This window comes from Lynx rufus, unplaced genomic scaffold (genome assembly GCF_022079265.1).
Source record: "Lynx rufus isolate CCGP_SWC_20201006 ecotype Redwood Valley unplaced genomic scaffold, mLynRuf1.p SCAF_9, whole genome shotgun sequence".
In the NCBI taxonomy this organism is placed as follows: Eukaryota; Metazoa; Chordata; class Mammalia; order Carnivora; family Felidae; genus Lynx; species Lynx rufus.
In genome coordinates this window covers 4,088,844-4,111,784 of record NW_025814897.1, presented here as the reverse complement: position 1 = coordinate 4,111,784, position 22,941 = coordinate 4,088,844, and the positions used below count along the sequence as shown (strand labels likewise).

The window sequence follows — 22,941 nt, the reverse complement described above, 5'->3', positions numbered from 1 at the left end:
CTCTGAAAACAAACAGGAACCGCAGCGGAAACACTACTTTCGCCCGTGCTTGTGGAATCTGAGAGCCACAGAAGGCATCTCGGCGTTTTGCGTGGTTTTGCTGCCAATCGGAGTTTTCCGGGCAGCATTCCCGGTGGGGAGCAGGGCCTGGGCCTCTGGGGAGGCCGCCCCGGGCCGGGATGCGCCTCAACGGCCTCTGCGCCCCGCAGGGTGGGCACAGGCGCCGGGTGCTGCCGTGTCCGCGTGTACGGTTGCCAAGCGCTCCCGTTTAGTGCCGTGGGGACCCGACGGGAGGCCCGAGCTGCAGGACTGACCTTGCTTCCCGAGTCCTTGGCTCCACATTCACCTTTATCGTACCACCATCTGTTTTTCAGCTTGTCTAAGACGCCTGCCTCACTGAGTTTCAAAACGGCAAGGTTTACAGGAGTTCTTCACGTGGAAAATAACATAAATAACATCATACATGTTATTTTATGTTATTCAAGTCAAACTACATCAGAACCGCACGGCAAAGTGACGGAGCGGAGGCCACAGTGGGTGCTGTGCGCGCCGGAGGCCCGGCTCCAGCCCCGGACAGAAAACTGGGGCCCTGCTCCATCGCTTCAGGTAACAGGCGCATACTGCTAAGGGAGGATCTGTAAACAACACGTATGCAATTACTGTGAACCCAAAACTATTGGCCTGGCTCGCTTTGGCGTTGACGACCTTCCCCAGGCAAGGGTGGGAGTCGTTCGAAATCCAGCGGCCCCTCCCCGCCCCTTACCCCCCAAACCCCTTTCAAAATTAGTGGCAGTGGCTGCAGAGGGACGTGAACAGGAGCTACACTGCCCTGGCCTCAGGCCCCACGACCCGTGATTCAGTCTGTGGGATCTGACTTGACGCCCAGGACACCTGTGCTGTGTGCATCCTGGCCCGGACTTGAACCACGCTCATCGGGACCTACGGGGAGAGGACAAGGATGCCGGTGTCACTGACCAAGGGCTGGCTGCCCCGTGTAGAGGGCAGATGCCTACATCACTGACGTGTGAGCCTGTGCCGGGACCTTCCTTCTAACTGCAGTATTGAATCTAAATAGTATCGCCAGGACCCGTGTTCCTCTACCTTGAGTCTATCGCCTTGATGTGCTGCAAATACAAAGGGAATGGACTTCAGGATGTACTCTATGAACAGGGTATTACCAACAAACACATGACAGGTGAGGGGTAACCAAGACTTTTATGAACAAACTCTTGTCCTATAAAATACCACTCCTTTTGTATTAACTGTTACGCAAGGAGTCTCAAGGGAGAAAGGCCAGGCCTCACTCAGGATCAGTGTTCCAAGGAATCTAAGGGTTGCCCCAGGTGTCGCCGCCATGTTAACACCTCTGTGTGTATCAAATGAAGGGGACGGATGGGCAGCGGTAACTCCCTGCCTCTCCCGTTGTTATCGTTTCCGTGCTTGGTTGCTTTCTGTTTCTCTTTGCTTTTACACACATTCAGAGACAGACTTATTCAGTTTCTCTTGACATTCCTAAGGCTGCCGCGATCGTTTTCTCTGGCTCTGTCTCCTAACACCTCACTTCTTCTAGGAAATACTGAGTGCATTTGGGGAGGCACGGCCTGCATTTATTTGGTTACCAAGGGACTAATTCCATAAACTTATCTGCACAAGGAGGCAATGCACTGATAATGATGGTGATGATGCTTGCTGATGCTGATGGAACCCTCACGACGTACCAGGAACTGTCAGAAGCATTTTACATGTTTGGATACTCTCATCACCTGTATCTTACGAATGAGGAAGCCAAGGCACAGAGAGATTAAATCATCTAGTCCCACAGCTAGGAAGTAGCCGAATCAGGTGACTTCACAGCTTGTGCAGTTAAAAACACTAACAACACAACACTCCGGAAATGGAGTTTCTGGTTAATTGAGTTTTCTGATTAACAGGTAAGCCAAAACTCTATTATATTTTTTTAAAGTTCTGGAAGAAGTTTCTAAATTAATGTTTTTCTTTTTACCTGTTTTCTGAATCGGATTTCATTTTCATATCAATCTTGTAACATCTTACAAGGTTCACTGTTCCATTTAAGAAGTAAAATGCATTTGCCATGTTCCTAGAAAATTATATTGTGTTTTGGATTAAAACCTATTATGGGTGTGATTTAACACTTTGTGCTAAAGGCTGACTTTGGGGGTGGGGCCGGATGAAGATTGGTTAATTTGGCCCCAATCTAGGTTTTACCACCTATACCCTCCCACCCCCGTTTATGATGATTACAAAACCCACGTCAGGTTGCCTGATGAGCTGTGAACTCCAGAAGCCACAGCTCATTGGTCTTTGCAAGACCGTATTTACCAGGGTGTCTGACTCAGAGCGGGTGCTCTGTAAAGTTGCTATATTTATTTTGAATCGAGAGCAAGCTTTTTTGTTTAACTGATACTGTAAGAGTTTTGAGGTCCCAGGCTGCTCACCAAAGCCGTTTTGACACCTGCACAGGTGCATGTAGGAGCCTATGCTGCACTTCGAGAATGGGGTTCTCTGGGAAGAGGAGGACTTCATGCTGAAAAGGGCAGGAACACAAAAGCAGAGTTTCCTTCCAGGGTCTTTGAGAAGGGACGACCTGGAGGTCCTGCTTTCCCATTCCCCCTTAACTTTCCCTCTTGCCATTTTATTCCTTGTGCATTCACTCCCGGAGCCTAGTTTTAGAGAGTATGAGTAGGTTGGAACTGTGAAGTTGAGAAATTTATTATGAGTCAAACTTAAAGGTCAGCTGGTGGAATTTTGGACACTGACCAAGGCGTTCATTATTGGGGGATCCCTGGTTTTTGTCTGCCACAACTTTTTTTTTTTTGCTTATGAATTTATATTTTTAGTAATAATCCCTTTATTGTTGGCATTGGCCTCTATGGTTATGGTGAAGGGGGGAACACCACTTATGACAAACTTTAAAGTCAGGAATGGGCTACAGCGTTCAAAGCGCCACATTAAAAATGGGTACCGTGTGATCTAACACAATTACTAAGAAAGACATCACTTGGCAATCACATTTACAAGATGATTTTTAGAGGAATATCCACATCCACGACTTACCTATTTTTATATACACAGAGGAGAGATCAAGGCACAAAACAAACAGAAAAAGTCAATAACTTTATAGATCATGAATGATGACAGGCGTTGCCAACATTTTCAACTAGAACCAGGGTTAAATAACTCACCTTAAAATTGGATTCAAATTCTAGGTATGGTTTGTGCTCAGACTGAACCATATCAGATTAACTGAAGAGGAAAATGAGTTTTAGACACTGCAATGTTATTTTTAAATTGGTTCATTGTTAATTAGCAAACTTCTGTTATTTTATTCACAAGAATAAGGACGAATTTCTTATAATCATTAAAAACAGACCCCACCGCAATAATCAGTAAATTTTCCAACAAATGCATTAGCATCCCCCAAATCGTGCCTTTCTACTTTAACTTTTTTTTTTTTTTTTTTTTTAAGATGCAGGACTTTTTTTTTCTTATTTCTTTTCTTAAATTTTTACCTTTCCATGTGAAGCCTCTGGGTTGAGGCTGCGGGATCGGGACTTCATGCTCTGGGAAGGGCCATCAGGTGAGTGGGGAGGCTAAGTATTTCGCAGCCATGGGGTGTGAGTACAAGGTGCCACAGAGACTCTAAATGGTCCCGGGTGTGGGTAATATTAAATGCTAAGTTCCTTGAGACAAAAGACAGTGCTAATTCTCTCTCTTCCCCAGAGCTACTGGCACATGGCCCAGTGAAAGCAGAAGGTTAATAATTTGCTCCTTAATGGAAGGCTGGAGATGTCCTCCGTGGTTATAATCCTGCAAATGACAGGTGGGTCACTTGTCTCCTCCAAGTGGGGTGATCCCCCTCCAAGGGGGGTGGTCTAAGGTTTTCCGCCTTCAGGTGAACCACTACTAGAAAACCGAGTTTTCTCCTATCAAGAGCCTGTATTTGAAAATCCGAGAAGCGTGGATTCAGCCTACCTGTGCTGAGCCCTCTGAATGGGCACATTCCCTCCTGCACTCAAGGGGACTCATTTACTTGTCGCTTCTGCTTTGGCTCGGCATGCAGCCCATGCAGCCCAGGCTTCGGAACCAGCTTGACTCCCCACCTGGGCACTTCTCCTCCTTATTCTGCCTCCTCTGAGGAAGATCGGGCTACACGGGAGGAACGAGGTCACTTTGAAAAGGAAACCGGTCACCAGGAGAAGGTACAAAACAAAAATGAAAAAGCAGCTGTCTCCTGGTCATTTGCTATGGCCTAAGTTAGGTGAGGGGCGTTTAAAAAATCACGTTACATTTCAAGGTCAGAGTAGGGCGTTATTAACATTGAGACTGTAACCCCCTACTCTCTGGGTGATAAACGTTGTATTAGTATACAGCCTGCTGCGAATGTTTTTTAGGATGAGAACAAAATTCCTGAGGGAAAACAAAACAAACTGTGACAGCATTTGGGGGGAACGTTTTATGTTAATTTTTACAACACTTTGGTAAGATTTGAAGTGACGTTTTAGAATATCACTTTGCAGTTCCTGTATGGTGAAAGTAATGTATTGCCTACCTGTGGGAACAGCAGTGTGATTTTGGACACTAAAAGGTTAGATTTATATGTATTTTTTGACAACAAACATTTATTTAATGTCCACTGTATACCAAACAATCTGTGGTATACAAACATTAAAATCCAACTGAGCTCTCCAAACTCTTATTTCAATAAACGGACGTAACTTTTACTAAAGTTACGGAGGTAACTTTTACTAAATGGATTTTCCCATTATGCATGCGTTTCTGTTCTGCTTATTTTTCTCTGGAAAGACTTTTTCATGGACACTAAAATAGGACTTTGTTATTCATTTTTGTAGAAAGTTTTACTTGTGAAGCAGTGTGATACTTCTATTGGAGAGTAAAAAAAACAACAACAAAAAACTAAACCTTTGGGAGCAAAATTTTTCTGATGGACCAGAATATCTTTGCTTTTCATTTTTGGTGCTATCAGATTACATTTTCTTACACTTCTAATTTGCAAGGAAAGATAGTTCTTTGTGCAACTTGAAATAATTTCCTCTGCATATATGTATTTATTTACTTAGGTTTTTATGGAAGCTATCAAGTTGGGGCCCCAAAATATAAAAAGAGTTGATGTTCCTTGAGTAAACATATGGCATGGAGGAATCTTGCAGGGTAACCATCCCAGAGATGCCCCCAGGATTCTCCTACCTTTCTGCTCTTTCTCTCCGGAAGGATTCTTTCCCTGGACCAGGAAATGGGTGATCAAGGCTGGGTCCAGATGCCTCTCTGTGGCTAGAATAGTCACTTGACAAAGTTTAATCTCCCTCTTTCTGCTACAGGGCTGGGGATGAGATGGGCAGAGACAAAGGAGCTAGATTTCAAAGTCTTTTCTGATCCAGAAAGAGGGGGAAGTTAGCGGCATTGGCAGAGAATGAGGTTACTAGCCACCCCAGCAGGCACTCTCTGAAAACAGAGCATTGTTCTAGGGGTTGGGTGGCCAATCGAGGGCATTTATACCCTAGTCAAGAAACAAGACAAGCAAGACTTCCCGTTTTGGGCAATTCTCTAGATTTTAAAAGAAAGACAAGAGTGCGTACTTTAAAATCTTCGAGATTCTTACGTGCCAATTGAAAGTACGTAAGAAGAGAAAATTCAGTCAGAATATTCCCACCTCTGGATTGGTTTCTTTAAGTCAGTACATAGTGAAGAAGGTTCTGGCACACGAGTTGATAATTTCTGCTGCTGGCATACCTTTTTTCTCTTTAGACACCGCTTAGGAAAGAAAGCTGGAAATATGCCACGGAGGTAGTGAAGACAGAACTGAGCGGGACTTGTTTCTGTAGCCTGATCATTTCCTAATTTCATCTACTTACGGGAGGCCAAAAATGTCTAGTTCACATGCCTATCCTTGACTTTTTATGTACCTTGATATTTAACGGAAACATGAGGGTTCTGGGTGGAGCAATGACCTCCTGGAAAGTATTCTATGGAGTCAAGCTATTGCTATTACTTACGCTTTGTAGAAGGTCTAGTCTTTCAGAGGCGAAGGAAGCACACAGGCTTACCCTCTGTGTTCGCCCTGCTCCCCTCACTAAATTGCCCTTTTCAAGACTTGATCCCTCCCTGCTTTGTAAGATGAGGTGCACAGGACTACAGCGTCTGCTCCATAACCTCTTTGAAGCCAGAGCCGTGTGGTGACTATTTCGGTTAGGCTGCTGAGCGTGTCCCCAAATTGGTCCCAGTTGCAAATATTTTTGCTTTGACAGTAATTGCATACTTAGGTTTCAAAGGGACTTGACTCGCCATTTCTGGCCGTGTCCAGAGACCCAAACCCCGTCTCCCAGCAGATGCACCTGTTACTGTACATACTGTTTACCCGCTTGTGGTGACATTGAGGCTGACCTTGGAGTCACCGCCCCCGCTGCCACACTCTCCTTTGTCGTACCACCATTTGTTTTTCAATTTGTCCAACAGGCCTTGTTCATTCAGTTTTAAAACTGCCAGGTTAACAGCATTTCTTGAAACGATAAAAGATATTTTGTAAGAAACTGCACAGCTGTTAAGATGTTAGCAGGAATGAGGACGTAAGCTCTTTTATAAGCTTCTCCCAGACGCTAAATAAACCTCTCATTTTGCCAACCTGCACCCCCCCTTCCACTGGAGTCCAAACCAAGGGCGATTGTAACTAATTTCAGAGGGGATCAAACATGTGCTGTTCAAGCTCAGACTTCATTTGTTGTCAGACCAGCGACAAGAGATTTCTTTTTCGTTTTCTTTTGCGAAACAGCAATAAACTTGAATTTACTCGTAACTGAGAAAGAATGGTGTCTAAAATTCCTCTGCCTCTAAGAAGGTCAACAACCAAAAAGAGACTGAAATGAAAATTCATCCCCAGAAAGAGAAACATCACAGCATGAACAGATCAAAATGGCAGCCACTTTGTCCTGACAACCAAGAAAAGGCTTAATTATTATTCCCTTTATAGTCTGTGTGAGCTTAGTTTGTTCTATTCGTTGGCCCCTGAATCTAGGATTTGCATGTTACCTGGGCTACAAGTCAGGGGATATTCAAGAGAAAGGTAGCAGGAGACCTTTGGGAAAAGATCTTACATTTGAATTTTGTGCTGATTCTTAAAGGCTTTGGATGCTCTTTAGAAACCAGGATCCCACAGCCAATTTGACTGTTGACATTAAGTAACGAAACCCCAGGAAGTCCTCCTGCATGTGATGTGGACTTTGCACACAAACACTTGAGATTCGACTGCCTCTGTGGGTATCTCTATCGGGGAATGAGGGAGCAGATAGAAAAGATTCTCCAAAGGGATTACAGATGTGTCACGGGCTTTTGCTTCCCAGGTACTTGGTTTCTTACTTGCTTTCAAGTTATAGTTTTTAAACGAGACATTATCTCTTTCAAGAGGTTTTCCCAGCATTTAATGACATTTCTGTTAAAGCAAAAGAGTGGCTTTATAGACTGAGCATTTGGGTTATGCTCTTTGATGAATGCTGAGTTTGGGGATTACTTAATACCAGATGAATTACAAATAAAACAAAACAACTGCATATTAATGAACAGCACTTGAAAACTGATTTGCAAGTGAAATATCGTTTTGTGGACTAGTATAAAGTATCATGTATTTCACCACTATCAGCCTATCGAAGTGTTTGTTTTCTTAAAAAGGGTTTATAATATTTCACGTAAACGATGTTCATTTTCCAGGGTTGGGACAGTCTGATCCACTTGGAGAATAAACATTTCCCGTGAGTAAACCATACACTTTGAGGGTACTACTAACTTCTTGAGAGGGAGACTGCCATTTACAAAATGAGAAGTAAATAATCAGCTGTTCCCACATTCCCCAGTAAGTGCCACACTACTGGTGTAAAATAATTAATACACTTCCTAAAGTGGACACTGTCAGGTGGTTGGTTTAATCACCAAATAGACCAGACTGAAATTTAAGAAGGAATGAATATTCAGTGAAGAAAGAGAGACCTATTAAAAAATTTGGGGGGGGGGGAAGAAAGTAATTTTAATTTATTTTGTGTCTACAACAAATTAAATTTGTCTTCCAATGATTTAAACTGAACTACTAAACTTTTTTGTTTTGGAGAAAATTATTTTTATAATCCACTTTATTTTACTCTTAAACATTCATATCATATTGATTTTATTGAAGTCGTATCCCCATAATTTTATATGTTGGTTTAGACCATTCCTTTGATAAGACTGAAGTCATTTCATGAGAGGGTTATTTAACAGGGTTATATTAGCCATATCCAAAGACAGTTCCACAGCACAGGAGAAAACAAAAAGCAAAATAAAGAAATGGATAAGGAAAAAAAGCTTCACGTTGAGAAAACTGTCTGGAATAAAGTTTTCCACAAAATTATTCTATAACATTGTCTTTCTAATATCATCTAATAGGCCATGTAAAACCAGTTTAGTTTCACACTGCTATCCGTATGTGTGTGTATGTACATCTGTATTTGGTTAATGTAATACAGGTGACCAGTAGGTAAGTCACTGCCCAGTTCACAGCCGATCCACATGTTTTCCTTCCAGAAACATGTGGTCCCTTGACAAAGTCCACTTAACACTATGATATGTAAATTTACTTATCTTTAATGATGCATAGAAGGTAACTTATAATTAATATTCAGAAAGAAGTCTATGGATTCAAGATTGCTTTGCATATTCGAACTGCCTGTGTTCTACAAGTGTCTGACTACAGATGCAGTTTCTTCGTATAACCACATAGGTCTAGCAGCTTCCTTAGATTGTCATTTAAACTGCAGCATTCACCACATATGTAAGGACCGTTTGAATATCTGTCCTACCTCATTTATGGAACACATTGCCTTTACACATTATTAATAATGAGCATCGTCAAATGACTTAAAAAATACATAAAATGACGTCACTCATTGGTGCTAGAATAGATTTAAAAGTTTTTTTTTTTAATCTCGGCAAGAGAAAAGGGAACCCTGAAGGAGTAATTGTAAGCAAACTTAAGGAAATCCTAAGTAGTGGGATGAACGAGCGACTGAGAAAGCAGACCCTTGTGGCAGCATGTTTTATGGTTGCTTTGCTACCGCCTTCATACCTTTCGGACCCAGATTTGAAAATCAGTGTCAGAAATATTTATTAAGGATATGGGATATTCTTGTCCTGATTAAACTTCAGAGAAGCTGAAATAGTGGTCTGTCAAGAAGATAAGACACAGAAGAAAAAGGTTGTGGGCTATTCCTTACATTAATGATTCCTTTGATTCTGTAAAATGCAGCTTTTACATGTAAACTCAAATGCATGGATTGTTTCCATTTAAAAGAAGAAACAGTAAGTGACCACATTCTTGCTGGATGTGTAAACCACAATCGATAGCCCAGGTGTGTTGGCAATGACCTGTTTATAGACTGAAGTAGGACTCAGGCAACTGACTTCTTGCCTTGAGTACCTCACGGGAATTCTACATAAGAAAAGCCCTTCTCCAAACAGCCTGTTTAATAAGAGTGAGATGATGGGGGACTTGATGCAGGGAGGAATGAAAATGTTCACGTAGCCAAACTCTAGGACCTCAGGAAAACTTCCCAAGGTTTTCACTCCTGAAATTCCCTTCAGTTGAGCTGCAGATTATGAAAACCCTCAGCTCACTGCCCTAGCATCTGGGACCCATTTTTGTTCATCAGACTCTCACGGAAACACCACACAGAACAAAAGCTTTGCGACAGGAACCGACAAACCCAAACCTCTCCCGTCTAGTAATATTGGGAAAATTCATCCAGGGAACAGTAAGATTTTCCTGTTAAAAGCACGCTTAATTCAGGCTAAGACATCTATCTCTCACTGCACCCTTCCATAAATAATCTATCATTAAGTTCTACAGGTTTGGATATGTTTTTATGCTTAATTTATGCCTTACTCATTACATTTACTTCTGGACCGTGTTTGTTATAATTTTTCTGTCGGTGAGGTTTCAAAATTTACATCTGACAAAATATTTACCTAATAAGAACAATTTTAAAGTTTAAGTTTAGGAAAGTATTTTTTATGATTTCCTGGATATAAGAATACTACTGTAAAGGACTGATATGTAAGCCCTAGACTTAGTCAATATCTGTACACAGGATATTTAAGGCATAAGCAGTTTGTAGAATAAATAGTTGGCAACATCATATTTAATCTGGTTAAAACAAATTCAATCCCATTTTACTTAATAGGATGGATATTTCCTTGTCGGTGATGAGATCAATGATGTATGGACAGTCTATTTGTCTAACCTGCTGTGTAATTTTGCTAGTGTGCCATTATTCTTATAGGAAAGGATCTATTAATGATACACACATGAGAAAGTCCTGTCACCTTTAGGCTTGTGCTCTCTTAACCAGAATGCTCTCTTCATACCAACCTCTCTCTCTCTTTCTCTATGTTTTGACATTTTATTTTTAAGTAATCTCTACACCCAATGTGGGACTTGAACTTACAATCCTGAGACCAAGAGTCACACACTCCACCGAATGAGCTGCCAGGGGCCCCTAAACTCTCTACCAAATTTAAATATCAGGTGTTCAAATGTCCAAAATATTTACCTGAATGATGCTAGGACACGGTTTTCATAGTCAGTCACCACAAATCTTAATATACTTTAAAAAAACTAAAAATTGTGTAAATCCATAAGATATTATGTAAACAGATAAGAAAATCCCTTTAAAATCAGCAAAATCCCTTTAAAATCATTGGTAGATGATTTATGCAGAAAGACATACAAACCATGTCAGAAAAGATAAAAGTAAAGATGATGTTCAGTATGGTCAGGGATTTTATAAGATGTGCGTCCTAAACCACTGATGAGAGAATTTAAAAACTAAGAGGGAAATAAGATGGTTTTATACAATAAAAGCTTGAAAACAATTCCTGTTCTTGGAAATTACTGATAATGTTGATAATAACATTAATTGATTCATATTAATGTAATTGGTTAATAAGAATTCTCCTTTGAGGTATCAGTTCTAGTAAGTTTATCAACAATGCTGATAAAGGGGCTGAATAAATCTCATAGTATATTTCTGTAGCTAAACATTGAAAGCAATGTACACGCCCAAGAGGAGGGGAGGATTAAGTAGATTTGGGGGTATAACGGTGATTCTCAAGCTTGATCTGGGTATAGAATCACTACTACAAATACAGATAATCAGGCCTGACATTGCGGTATCAGATTCCTCTGAATTGGGGCGGGGGGGGGGGGGGTGGGCAGCGTATCTACATTTTTACAAAGCTCCTGAGATGATGGTGGTATTTATTCATAAGCACCAATTGGTCTTATGACTGAATTTTTTACAACCATTAAAAGTTTTTAACAACACGGAAAAATAATTACAGTATAATGTTAAGTGAAAAAAGAAATTTGTATGTTCACTATGACTTTAAGAATAAAAAATATATATATATATATATTTATAGAGAGAGACATTAATAGAAAAATATTAGAAAAAATACAACAAAAAGCTATCTCTGGATGTAGGGATTATGGTCAATTTGGATTGCATTTTGCTTTTTATCCTTCCCCACCCACCCCCCATTTTCTACAATAAAGTGATACTTTATTAATCAGTAAAAACAAACAAAAAAACCTTCTCGATTATTTTACAATGTTATATTATTTTATAATCTAATGTCTACAAGAATTGTTTTATGCAAACCAAAATATACATTCTATTCTGGGTCCAAAAACAACAGAAATGGGGAAATGGTGGACTTCAGGAGTTATTATTAAGGACATGAGAAAAACACTCATTGCTCCTGATGCTGTGGTTTGCTTTGGTCCACTTGGTTCTGTCCTCTAGCCACAGGCTGGAGGGGGTCTGATGCACTTGGCTTCCACCAAGATTCTGTCTCATCTGAGGGGAAGGGGTCAGGCTGAGAAGTATGAGTAATGCACGGATTAGCGGGCCCACCCCCTCAGATAGGATCTGCAGGAGGTGAATAGAACTCTCTGTGGTCTGCAGAGACTGGCTGTCTCACACACATATCTGCAGAGACAAGGTGAGCTTTTCCCCTTAGGCTTCATTAAAAAGATGTCACTGTGAGTACACTGGCATCCTGCTAAGTGGGCCATTAAAAAAATACGGATATACTTCTGTTTTTAGTAAAAGAGTTTTCATGGCTGGCAACTACGTTTTCCCCCAAACAAGTAGTAGTAGAGATTCTAAGAACAAAGTCCTTTTCATTTTATGGAGGTTTTTTTTTTTTTCTTAAATGAAATTAAAAAAAATCTTTCAACACAGCACATATTTACTGTATCTCTTTCTTGAAATTAAACTAAAATTCTAGATTGGAAAACTCATTGGATTTAAGCTTTGTTATGCAGCAGATAAATATATGCAGAAACATTTCCAGGACTCTACTAAGAAAAGAGTAATTTCATGAAAAATGAATAACAATCAACTCTGCACTGGGGCGCCTGGGTGGCTCAGTCAGGTGAGCATCCGACTTCAGCTCAGGTCATGATCTCACGGTTCATGGGTTTGAGCCCCGCGTCAGGCTCTGTGCTGACAGCTCAGAGCCTGGAGCCTGCTTGATTCTGTGTCTCCCTCTCTCTCTGACCCTCCCCTGTTCATGCTCTGTCTCTCTCTCTCTCTCTCTCAAAAATAAATACCCTTAAAAAAAATGAAATAAGACTCTGCGTAGACTTTTGGTTCTATTATTTAAATGATGGTGGCAATGCCACTGTTGTCACTGTTGTCACAAGGGTGACATACAGCAAAGTCTATCCCATAGAATAAGATGAGATAGGTAGAGAGGAGCACGTATCATATGGGATTTTACTTTTGGGGTGTAATTAGAGACATCCCCTCACTGAACGGGGTTGGGGAAAAATCAGCCACAAAACTGAGGAGTTACAACAACAACTCCAGAACTTTGTATAAAGTCATTGAAAGAACTATGCTATCAACCAAGAAAACAGAATAAGTAAATAAAAATCAATAGGTTGTCAGATGATAAGGAGGTAAGAACTAAGTATGTCTGCTTCTCAGGAAAGGCACTGGTGTCCACAATTCTACCCTTTCTCAGCTGTTGAAGGGCTGAGGAGCAACCAGGTCTTAGCATTATCAATGCTCCACTAAGTTTTCAATTTAACTTGTAGCTGCTATTACCATTCTTTCCAAACTACTCCTTCCCATAAACAAGCACATGGCTCTTTTCGCTTCACTGGATTTGCGCACTTATTTCCAAAGGTAGAATTTGGGCTGAATTGCTCTGCATATATATGCAAATGTTTTTAGAAAAGACAGTAAGTTCTCATCCCACTTTGCTCACACATTGACAGGTAAGATTTGCTAAAATGGCACCAACCAACTCATAATTTAATCTCAAAATTGGGAGGGAACATTTTTTTAAGTGGAAAGACAACTCAGACCCAACATGATGTATCATTAACATTTGGACACCACTTTGGTAAGGAAGGATTTATTGTCCTTGTGTTGGATTTTGGATGACACGCAGTTAACTTACGTATACAGTCCTCTGACATTTCACACTCCAAGTGAGTCAAAGACAACTAAATAAATTGAGTAGATACTGCGTTAGATTCCAGAAATTGTCTCTAAATTGTGTGTTCTTTGGAATTTGCATGACTAATTTCTATTTCAGGACTGGGTCTGAGGAACGTGATTCGTTGAAGACACGTTGTGATTTTTGTGAGGATGCCTGCCAGTAACTTAGAGCACTAGCTAGAGATTATGATAAATGAAAATTTTAATTCTATTTTTGGTGTTAAATTTTTAAAAATGTAATCGTTACAAATATTTCATGTGGTTTAGTTTCATGATTTTGTCAATTTTAGGTCACAGAGTAGAACTTTCTACCTTCCTCTGGGTCAGGGACCTCTTTTAGAAGTCTGTGCAGGCTATGGATACTTTCTCAGGACAAATGAACAAACATACAAAATCAGAGCCTGGGGGTCCACAGACCTTGGAAAGGCAATCATGAACACAGATAAGAAGTATCTGTTCCAGATTCGAATAACACTTATTTTACATTAATTGACTACTTTCAAGTATGTCTATTAAGGGAAGGGGAATAAAAATATTTCTATGACCGATGGTTGCTCCAGAATTTTCATAGAGAGGAGGTTTTAGACTGTGATTTGGTGGGAAGGAACTTCCATCATACTAGCCTGAATTTGGAATCATTCTGCAAGCACTTCATGTGTGGGGCTTCATAAAGACTATGTTATCTTAATATATATATAAGTATGCTATATTATATATATATAACATATATAAGTATGTTATATTAATAAAAATTAGGGGCGCCTGGGTGGCGCAGTCGGTTAAGCGTCCGACTTCAGCCAGGTCACGATCTCGCGGGGTCCGTGAGTTCGAGGCCCGCGTCGGGCTCTGGGCTGACGGCTCAGAGCCTGGAGCCTGTTTCCGATTCTGTGTCTCCCTCTCTCTCTGCCCCTCCCCCGTTCATGCTCTGTCTCTCTCTGTCCCAAAAAAATAAATAAACGTTGAAAAAAAAAATTAAAAAAAAAATTAAAAATACAAACTGTTGAAAGATACTTCTGGTTACCCTTCCATGATATGGAGAAAATGTTAATTATTCATAGCAAATAATGTAACTTTTATTTGTGGTGGTCTTGGGGTGCTGTTGGAGAGGATACGGGCTAAGTTCCGCACCCCAAGCCACACTGTTTCTGTTATCATTATCTGTGATTGAATCATACAAAAGAGGGCTTTGTTTCAAGAGGAGACCATAGCTACCTGCAGACTGTGACGTGCTTTGGGTTGTCTCCAAATATCATTCACTTGTTTAGGTGTGATTATTATTAAAGTAAAATTTCAAAAATGGGAGAGCTGGTGGCTGTCACCATTCGCCATGTGCGAGCTGTTCAGCAGTACTTGGCTTTTCACACAGATGCCTTGCGGGGCCCACAATTTGCTGTGTGGCCTCTGCTTCATCCCTGACTTTGGGTTCCTTCATCTCTTAGACCACCCTCCTTATTCTCTTTAGATGATTTCCAGAATTCCAAACAATCGCATTTCCCTTTTCTTGCCTTCGCTGATTTTTCAAAACTTCCAGCAATTGCTTTAAAGAACTAGAATCCTAGCAGTTTTGTTTTTTTTTGGGGGGGGGTCAAAAAAATTAAGAGGTTGTCTCAAACCTTCTCATCTTACAGTTGTGGTCAGTGGGGTCTAATGAAAGTTAGGTGAGTTGCTCACCAAGGCCCAGCTGGGATGCAGGTCTCCTGTCTCCTGGTCCAGTGCTCTTTCCCACAGTACAAGGATAACTTTCCTTCTGTTGGTATCCGTTCCTGTGTAGCTAAACTGTTTATTCATCCCTATTGTGGTTCTCCAAGGGAAATTTTCTTTTTCCTGTTTGTCAGGCTTCCTGGGGGTGATCCTTGGTGGAGACTTGACTGATATATTTGCTACAACTTCTGTCCCTTCTGGCTAAGTATTTTTGGAGCTGAGATAAAGCTTCAAAAGCATGAGGTCTTATCAACTGAAATTGATCCTTCCTAAATATGCAAGAAGGAAGAAGTGTAGATGACCTTCTTTAAAAAGCCGTACCCATAACCTTTACGTAAAATCACTTGATTTGATTAGATGGTAACCCTTTTTCTCTCTTAAGGTTGGAATAAGACGGGTCTAGTTCGATACATACTAGGTTCCTAGTGATTTAAGTTCTGCTCTTTCAGGACAGGTAATGTTGGATCCCAACGACAGCATCATAAAGAAACTGTTTCACAGAAGATGGAGAAGTGTAAAAACAATGAATAGCGAAGCTCCATCACAGAAACTCAATCTCCTCTTTGAATTTTCATTTCCTCTCCTTTCTTACAGGTAATTATCCATTAAGAACTTTTTTTTTCCTGAAAAGGTGTCTCCCAAATTTATATTTTCATTCTTATTATACTCTTATTACCTCAGGGAAAGCCTTTATTACCTGAAACAAGATCCACAGATTGTCTCAGTCTGTTCTGAGCTACCCAGACTCAGAACGGCCACGCTTCTCTGCTTATTCACTGTGCTTTGTCAAAAACCCTTACTGACTCATGACTGCCTCCAAGGATACTATTCTATCTTTTTTTCCTGACATTCAAGGCTTCCTAACAATTCAGCTTATATATACCTTTAAGGTATACTTTCATTGCATTTGATTGGGCCAGACTCTGTCCCAAGCTCTCCATATTTTCCCTGAATCCTTATTGAAGCCACATGGCTAGTAACTGGTGTAGGCGGGATTAGAACCTGGATCCTTCTAACACAGAAGCCTGGTCTCTTAACCACCCTAATTCCCCAAATAGACCTTCTCTGCCTCCAGCCAGGCTAGTTTCCTGAAAGTCCCCCAAATATTTTACTCACAGTTGATTCCAATCTCATGACAGAACCTTCACCAGACATTTCTTTTTCCCCCCCACCCCAGCTTTTCTAAAGTCCTTACCATTTTCCAGTCATCACTCCTAGACTTATTCATTCAACTAATATTTATCACCTAGTACACCTGAACCTTTATGAGGTCTATCCCAGATACTCTGGACTCTATCTCCTTCAAGTTTTCTATTGTCTGGAGCACTCACACTTGCTCTGAGTCATACACTACTTTACCGTGTTATCTTGGCACAGTTTTTCTCCATGGAGGACAGTGACTGTGGGACTTTATACCATGTTCACCCCCAAGGCAGGGCAAGAACCACAGTGGGTGTAATCCCTACACTCAGGGATTAATTTAAGGTGTTACTTTCAAGCAGCCTGTTCAAATGAAAGAAGACTGTGCTGAACCATAAAAGGGAGTTCCTTTGACCATGAAACCTAATGGGTTTGGGAAAGACGTGGTATGGAGAGGGTTTTAAAACAAAACAGATAAAGCAAAAGGCTCCCAAACTGTCTACTAAATACTGGCAAAAGGGACATAAAAATTACTCTAGCTATTTTTATGAATAATGGCAAACAATTTTGTCCATCATATAAACAAAATTATCTAAGGTAATATTTCAGTGACATTAAAGATTGTTAAAATGAAGGGGTTACCAGCTCGATCTGTGTAGCTGGGCAAGGAAAAAATACTAAATGATAAAATCAAATACAAGCTCGTTGTGAATATGAAGCGAAATCAGACATTTCCAATGAAACTCTAAGATAAAAATCCCAGATAATGGCATTTTTGTAATTCAGTACTAATCTATTTAAGTGTAGCAAATAAAACATGTCACTTTTAGAAAATTCTTCTGTTGCTAAACATACTACTGAGAACAGAATAATTCAGTACTTTATTTTAAGAATTACATTTGTCATCAACAGATTATCAAATGCCAACTCTGGTTTAACTTGATTAAGATTTATTTTACTGTGTATTTATGTATTTAATTCACTAAATATGTCTAGTAAACCTTTACCTACAAATATTTTAACTTTCCCACCAAGCTCTTAAAAGAAAAAAATAAAGTTCCAAATTTTCTTTCATTTACAGCGCCAGATTCCTTCACGATAGACTATTATTTAATTAGAAGTTGAAATATATAGCTTGAAATGTCTTGTACTCACTCTTGTTTCATCTACCCTAACTTCTGGCTTGGGTTTTGGTTAAGTGGGAAAAGAGCATAACCAGAAAAAGGAGACTGACAAAAACAGGTCTTGGACAAGAAGGGATTCTAAGGTAATCAGCACTGGAGGGGACGCTGTGTGAACCTGCCGTTGAAAGGCAGGTGCTTTTTCTGTTACTCTCTAACAATACCCCAACCCTACGAATTCTAAGCCTCCGTGTCTTTAAAAATTTTAAGTTGATGCCATTCTAAGTGAAACACAAAGCTGCTTATCTTTGAGAGCAACAGGGCTCACAACCAGATTTCAAAACAGAAAGGTATCCTCTAATTTACTTGTATTAAACAATTTAAGCGCGAAAACACCAAAAAGTTTAAATTCTTCAGATAGTTTCCCCTACATTTGCCTCTAGTGGTGTTCACACTAGACCACAGCACGTGGTCTTTTGGTTACTTGCTCCTCGGCAGAAGTACTTGGGTAACTTCTTAAGCTACCATTTCCGTTCGCTACTTTTAATGTACCTAAGAAACTGCATGTAATTGATAGATAGGAGATCAATACTATTCTGTTTACAAAGCAACAAAACACAACAAAACAATAACGGTGATTCATCTCCAGGGCAGTTTGCCTAAAAGAATCACCACAGAACCAGCATCAGTGCTTTCCCCGAATGGGCTTACCGTGGAGCATTTCATAAAATTCAAATTATACAACAAATATGCCTGACACAACTAGTGTCAGGGTGGATATCAAATTCTAATACATAACTGGTCCACTAAATGATATTGTAACAATATGGTAATATTCCTTCTTTGTGTCACGGCTTAGGCAAGCCATACATCAGGCATCTTAAAATTCAGGAATGAATAATGTGCCTCAAATATACCCTGTGCTTTTCCTTAGGGGGGGTCAGTGAGCGGGAAAGTAAAAACTAGGTTCTATCTGACGTCTGACGACAAAATGAAATATCTGCAGAAAGCCGAGCGCTTAGGTTTCTGTATCTGGTTGGTGACCACTGCGATGCTGTCAGCTACAAAAATAGTTTGCGTTAAATCAAGTTAAAATCAAGTTGCTATTTCACATGTGCCTTCTCACGGACGTTCCTAATCACATGACTACTGAGGTTCCTGCTCAGAAGAAAACAATCTCTAACAAAAATATACCCGTCTGAAGTGATTTTCTTTCATTAAAAAACCCCGACGATCCAAGTTGAAGGTGATGCCGAGCTTCTGAACCCTCTTGTAAGGAAACAGCCAGAACTGTTTCTGAATGACAACTATCTGTTGGCAACAAATCGCCTGAATTCTCATTCTTCCTGCATTTCCTCTCCTTTCTGAGCTCCCTTTCTTCTCGAGCCTCAGGTATGTCCATTGTCTGATCCTCAAGCTTCCCTAAAATCTACTGGAGTCACACAAGAGAGGGCCAGGAAGACAGAAGCTGTCCTTTCATGAGCCCAAAGTTCTACCTTTCTTCCGATATCTCAAATTCTGGATGCATTTAAATTCTCTCACTTGTTTCTCGCCTTGGATTTCTTCCCCCCTGGAAGGACCAAGGTGAAAACAGTACCAAAGACAAGGAATACTGATGATTTCCAAGGACAGCAACATAGAACGTGAGAGATAACAATGGAAATCACTTAGAAGTGATACCCAAGGCCCGAAAGTCTCTAGAAGCATGAAGAAACACTGCTCAAGACAGTATCAGCTCCCCTTCCTCATTTTTCTATCCAGTTTTCATATGGTACCTTAAACATCTCATTAAATCTACAATGCCTGCACACCCAAAATCTAGCCTGAGCCAATTCCAAATTATATACCATCTAAATTCTATCAGCTGCTTATTTTAGTAAAAAATTCTTAAGAATACTATTTTTTCTATAGAAATCCTTTGGATTTTCATTTCGATATTTCTGTAACCTCATTACTCATGACGGCTTGATGAACAGTTACTATCTGTATTCTACACGTAGAGAAATGAACAGCCGATGGTAACTTCCTAAGGCCTATGCAAGAGATTGATCCTTAGTGGAAGACTAGCACTGATACTTGATGATGATGAAAAACATAAATGCATTCGCGTATAACTAGATATGACTAGTTTTCCCTGCTATCACATTTGTAAGGGGATGTTCAAGTGACTGTTATGCACAGGTGGCAAGCTGATTTCCTAATGCGTGGGTTAAAAAATATAAATGTATAAAGAAAAAGGGATTGAAAAACAGGTGGGGGAGGGGTTTCCTTCAAATGGATGGAACCCATTCTTTTGAAAGAAAACTCCCCTCTTACCTTGGTCCTGGAGCTGGTTAGTTCTCCTCTGTCCTCCTCCTAGGGGAGAAATACCCAAAGTTAAACAATAATAGAACATGGTCTTGTATTACAGTCAAGTTCAGTTCTGGCCAACCCTTTCCTCAGGTCTCACAAGACACTACCAACTGTCTGATATACTGGGGCGTTCATTGAATCCAGCTTAACATTTATTTTAAGGATTAAGCCAAAGGGGAATGAACGTTCACTGTGTAAGGGGGACAAAAGTGTCTGCCCTTCTCAGTCTGTTTTGTCAGAGCTCCAACGAACGGAAGGCTGGCTTAGAGCAGAGGAATTCACGGAAGGGCTTTGCTTGGGCAGTTCTCAGCAGCTGCAGTGAATCAGGGAGAGTGTATGGGGTGCCCCTGGAGCTCCTTAAAAACACAGAGGCATGCTGTGGTCTTCTCAACCCATTTCCCTGATGTTCCTGGTGCAGGCCAACACCATGTTTGGGGCCGTACTGAATCTGGTGTTAACAAGAATTATTGCAAAAAAAGGAAAACAAACCCTAAGGGGATATTAAAAGGGAAGGTTAGGAAAGTTGGGGAGATGGGGTATTATCGGAAACTATGTACTTGTTTTATTTTTTCCAAACAGGATATCACAGTAGGGAAAAGATGGGATTTTTCTCCCTCAATGTACCTCCATGTAACTAGAACTCCTGGTGTCTCTGGAGAGAAACAAGGCAGCACAATAGAAGGAGCATGGACTTGGGATGAGAGAACGACGGGCGCCTACCTCACCTGAGTTTCAGGAGAATCACCTGTGCGGGTGGAGACAGTAACACCAGCATCAAGGATTCGTTGGGGAAAATATATTCGTATACATGTGCTTGGTATGGAGGAGTTGTTGGATTTGTTTCCTTTTCATCTCTATGGCATCTGATACAATCTTTTCTTACTTGAACTCCTTTGTCTTTTATGAGACTGCCGTGTAGTTAACTGAGTTTAGAGTCAGTTCCTAGTTACCCTTTGGCATAATTTCAGAGACAGTGACTGGCTCCCATAAAACAGATCAAATACCAGACAATTGATTGAATTCCGTGAGACATGAAGGAAAGTGGAGACCAAGAATGAGCCTGAACCCATACAAGATCATGTGCTATTGTTATTTAACTTTGGGTAACTTATTAAAATTCTTTATCAAGCAAAATGACATCAGGTGAGAAAATGGATGGACTCTGGAACCTTGGGGTTGTCACCATATATTTCAGAGGCGTCAGAATGAAGGATGGGGTAATTGTTACTCTAACGGCCATTATGAAAATATGCGGGGGAAAAAACACCGTAAGGCAGAGTCCACGTTATATGTCTAGTACTATTACGGTGTCTTTAGCGTCACGCTCACCCTACGAACTCTGATCACCTTCAAGTTACATGATGTGAATGTGGCATAGTCAAACTTCCCTCTATAAGCATACATGTTTTTCTTCATGTTCTTCCTTGGGAACTGTATGTTCATTCGTTATATTAAGGAATACTCTAAAAATGGCTATTTTGACAAACCAGCCTTTATCCACTAAACTCTATAGATTCCCAAGAATATACACAGAAATAGGGAATTGCACCCCCCCCCCCCCCGCCCCCCGGAACAGTGCTTTTGGAAATTGTAAGGCTGTGTTATAACTGGAAAAAAACCCAGTAAACTGTCTTTTTATAAAACACATACTTCATCCATGGAAGTCACCTAAATGACATTGGAAGGACATATCTTTAGATTCTGAAATGATGTGAAAATTTCTGAGTAAGAACAACTCTGGGGACACTGCATGGATTGGATAAAGTTCCACTGGTTGTGCAGCCTTCATGCTTCAGAATAAACTGATGGCTACTTGTGATGAGGCCAAAAGGAAATTAAGTACCATTGACCTTGTTGGTGTTATTAGGGTGCCGTTAGAAAGCACCCTCTCAAGTACTACATATTAAAACACCGTGGGATACCATGTTACCTGGGTCAGTTTTCATCATATCTAGATATGGAAGCACACGTTTTGTTCTAAAAAAAAAAAAAAAAAAAAAAAATCCAAGCTACATGTGTCTCACTTTTGCTGTTTTATTCCCCCTTTCATAATCCAGTGAATTTTGTCAGATTTGTACCTTGCCAAAAGTTTGACGTCAGTATATAATTTTAAAAGTCTGTATATAGAGACAGACAGGACCTGTGTCTATCTCTAGCTCTGTGCTTCTTAAGGAGAAGTGCTTTCCCTAAATACCTTTCTATTCACAGTGTAGACAGAACGCTACAGAAGCAGCTGTTTATCAAAGAAGTGACTTATTTGATCCCCAAACCAGATGAGATTCTATTGAGGTTCTGGGAATGAATTTCTCCCCAGTCTTATTAAGTGTCTGCAACTTCAAACAGGTGTAAGGGGATTCGCCGGTTTTTCTGCTAAAGATAGTCCACTGCGTGACACAGATTCTCAGACTCTCAAGCTGGGAAGGGGACTCAGATGTCCCAGCACAGTCCCTCAGAGACGTGAGAAGCTCTTTGACTTGAGCGACTTCGGGATCTTAGCCAATTTCCTCCCATCTTTGGACCAGTTTTAATTGTTGTGAGATCCTGGTTGACCTGAAATCTACCTCTGTGCAATGATTTCCACTGAACCAGCGTTTGTTTAGTTCTTGATATAAGTTAAATGGTTTCTTGAGCTCTTTGTGGGTATTCTCAATACGCCTTGAGATTATGGATGCTGTTGAAACCGAAACACGGAAGAATCACAGAAACTGCTGAGCAAGTTTTCAGCGTAAACTGTATTTATGTTAAAAAGTTCTCTTTTGTTCTTTTCCCTGTAAGAGCACTGGAGAGAGTCAGAAGAGCTCAGTTCTAATTGCAGCTGTGGGACAGTGGGCAAGTCACTTAACGTCTCCCAATTTACAGAGTCTTCCCATGGAACAGAATGACATCATAAGAGGGTGAGAAGGAGCAAGTGAAATAAAGCGCTTTGAAAGCTCTCGTGCTGCACTGTAACTATTATTGTCTCACTTAAGAAACATCCTGCTTGGTAATGTTGAGAGTTCCGTCATTAAGCCAAACTTGAACGTCAGCGCTTAAAAGTGAACAAACTAAAAAGAACA

The 22,941-nt window shown here is 40.5% G+C and overlaps 1 protein-coding gene across 2 annotated transcripts in view; it reads right to left on the bottom strand.

Annotated features, from left to right (window-relative positions):
- The window catches only part of GRIA4 (glutamate ionotropic receptor AMPA type subunit 4), a 398,973-nt gene that overhangs the window by 6,496 nt on the left and 369,536 nt on the right, over positions 1-22,941 (bottom strand). Inside the window, exon 14 of one of the 2 annotated variants that reach the window (XM_047071078.1) lies at positions 315-429. In XM_047071078.1, the coding sequence (XP_046927034.1) occupies positions 315-429 (115 nt within the window). Of the gene's footprint in view, positions 1-314; positions 430-6,420; positions 6,536-22,941 lie in introns of both variants that reach the window. The other variant, XM_047071079.1, reaches the window with a different exon arrangement.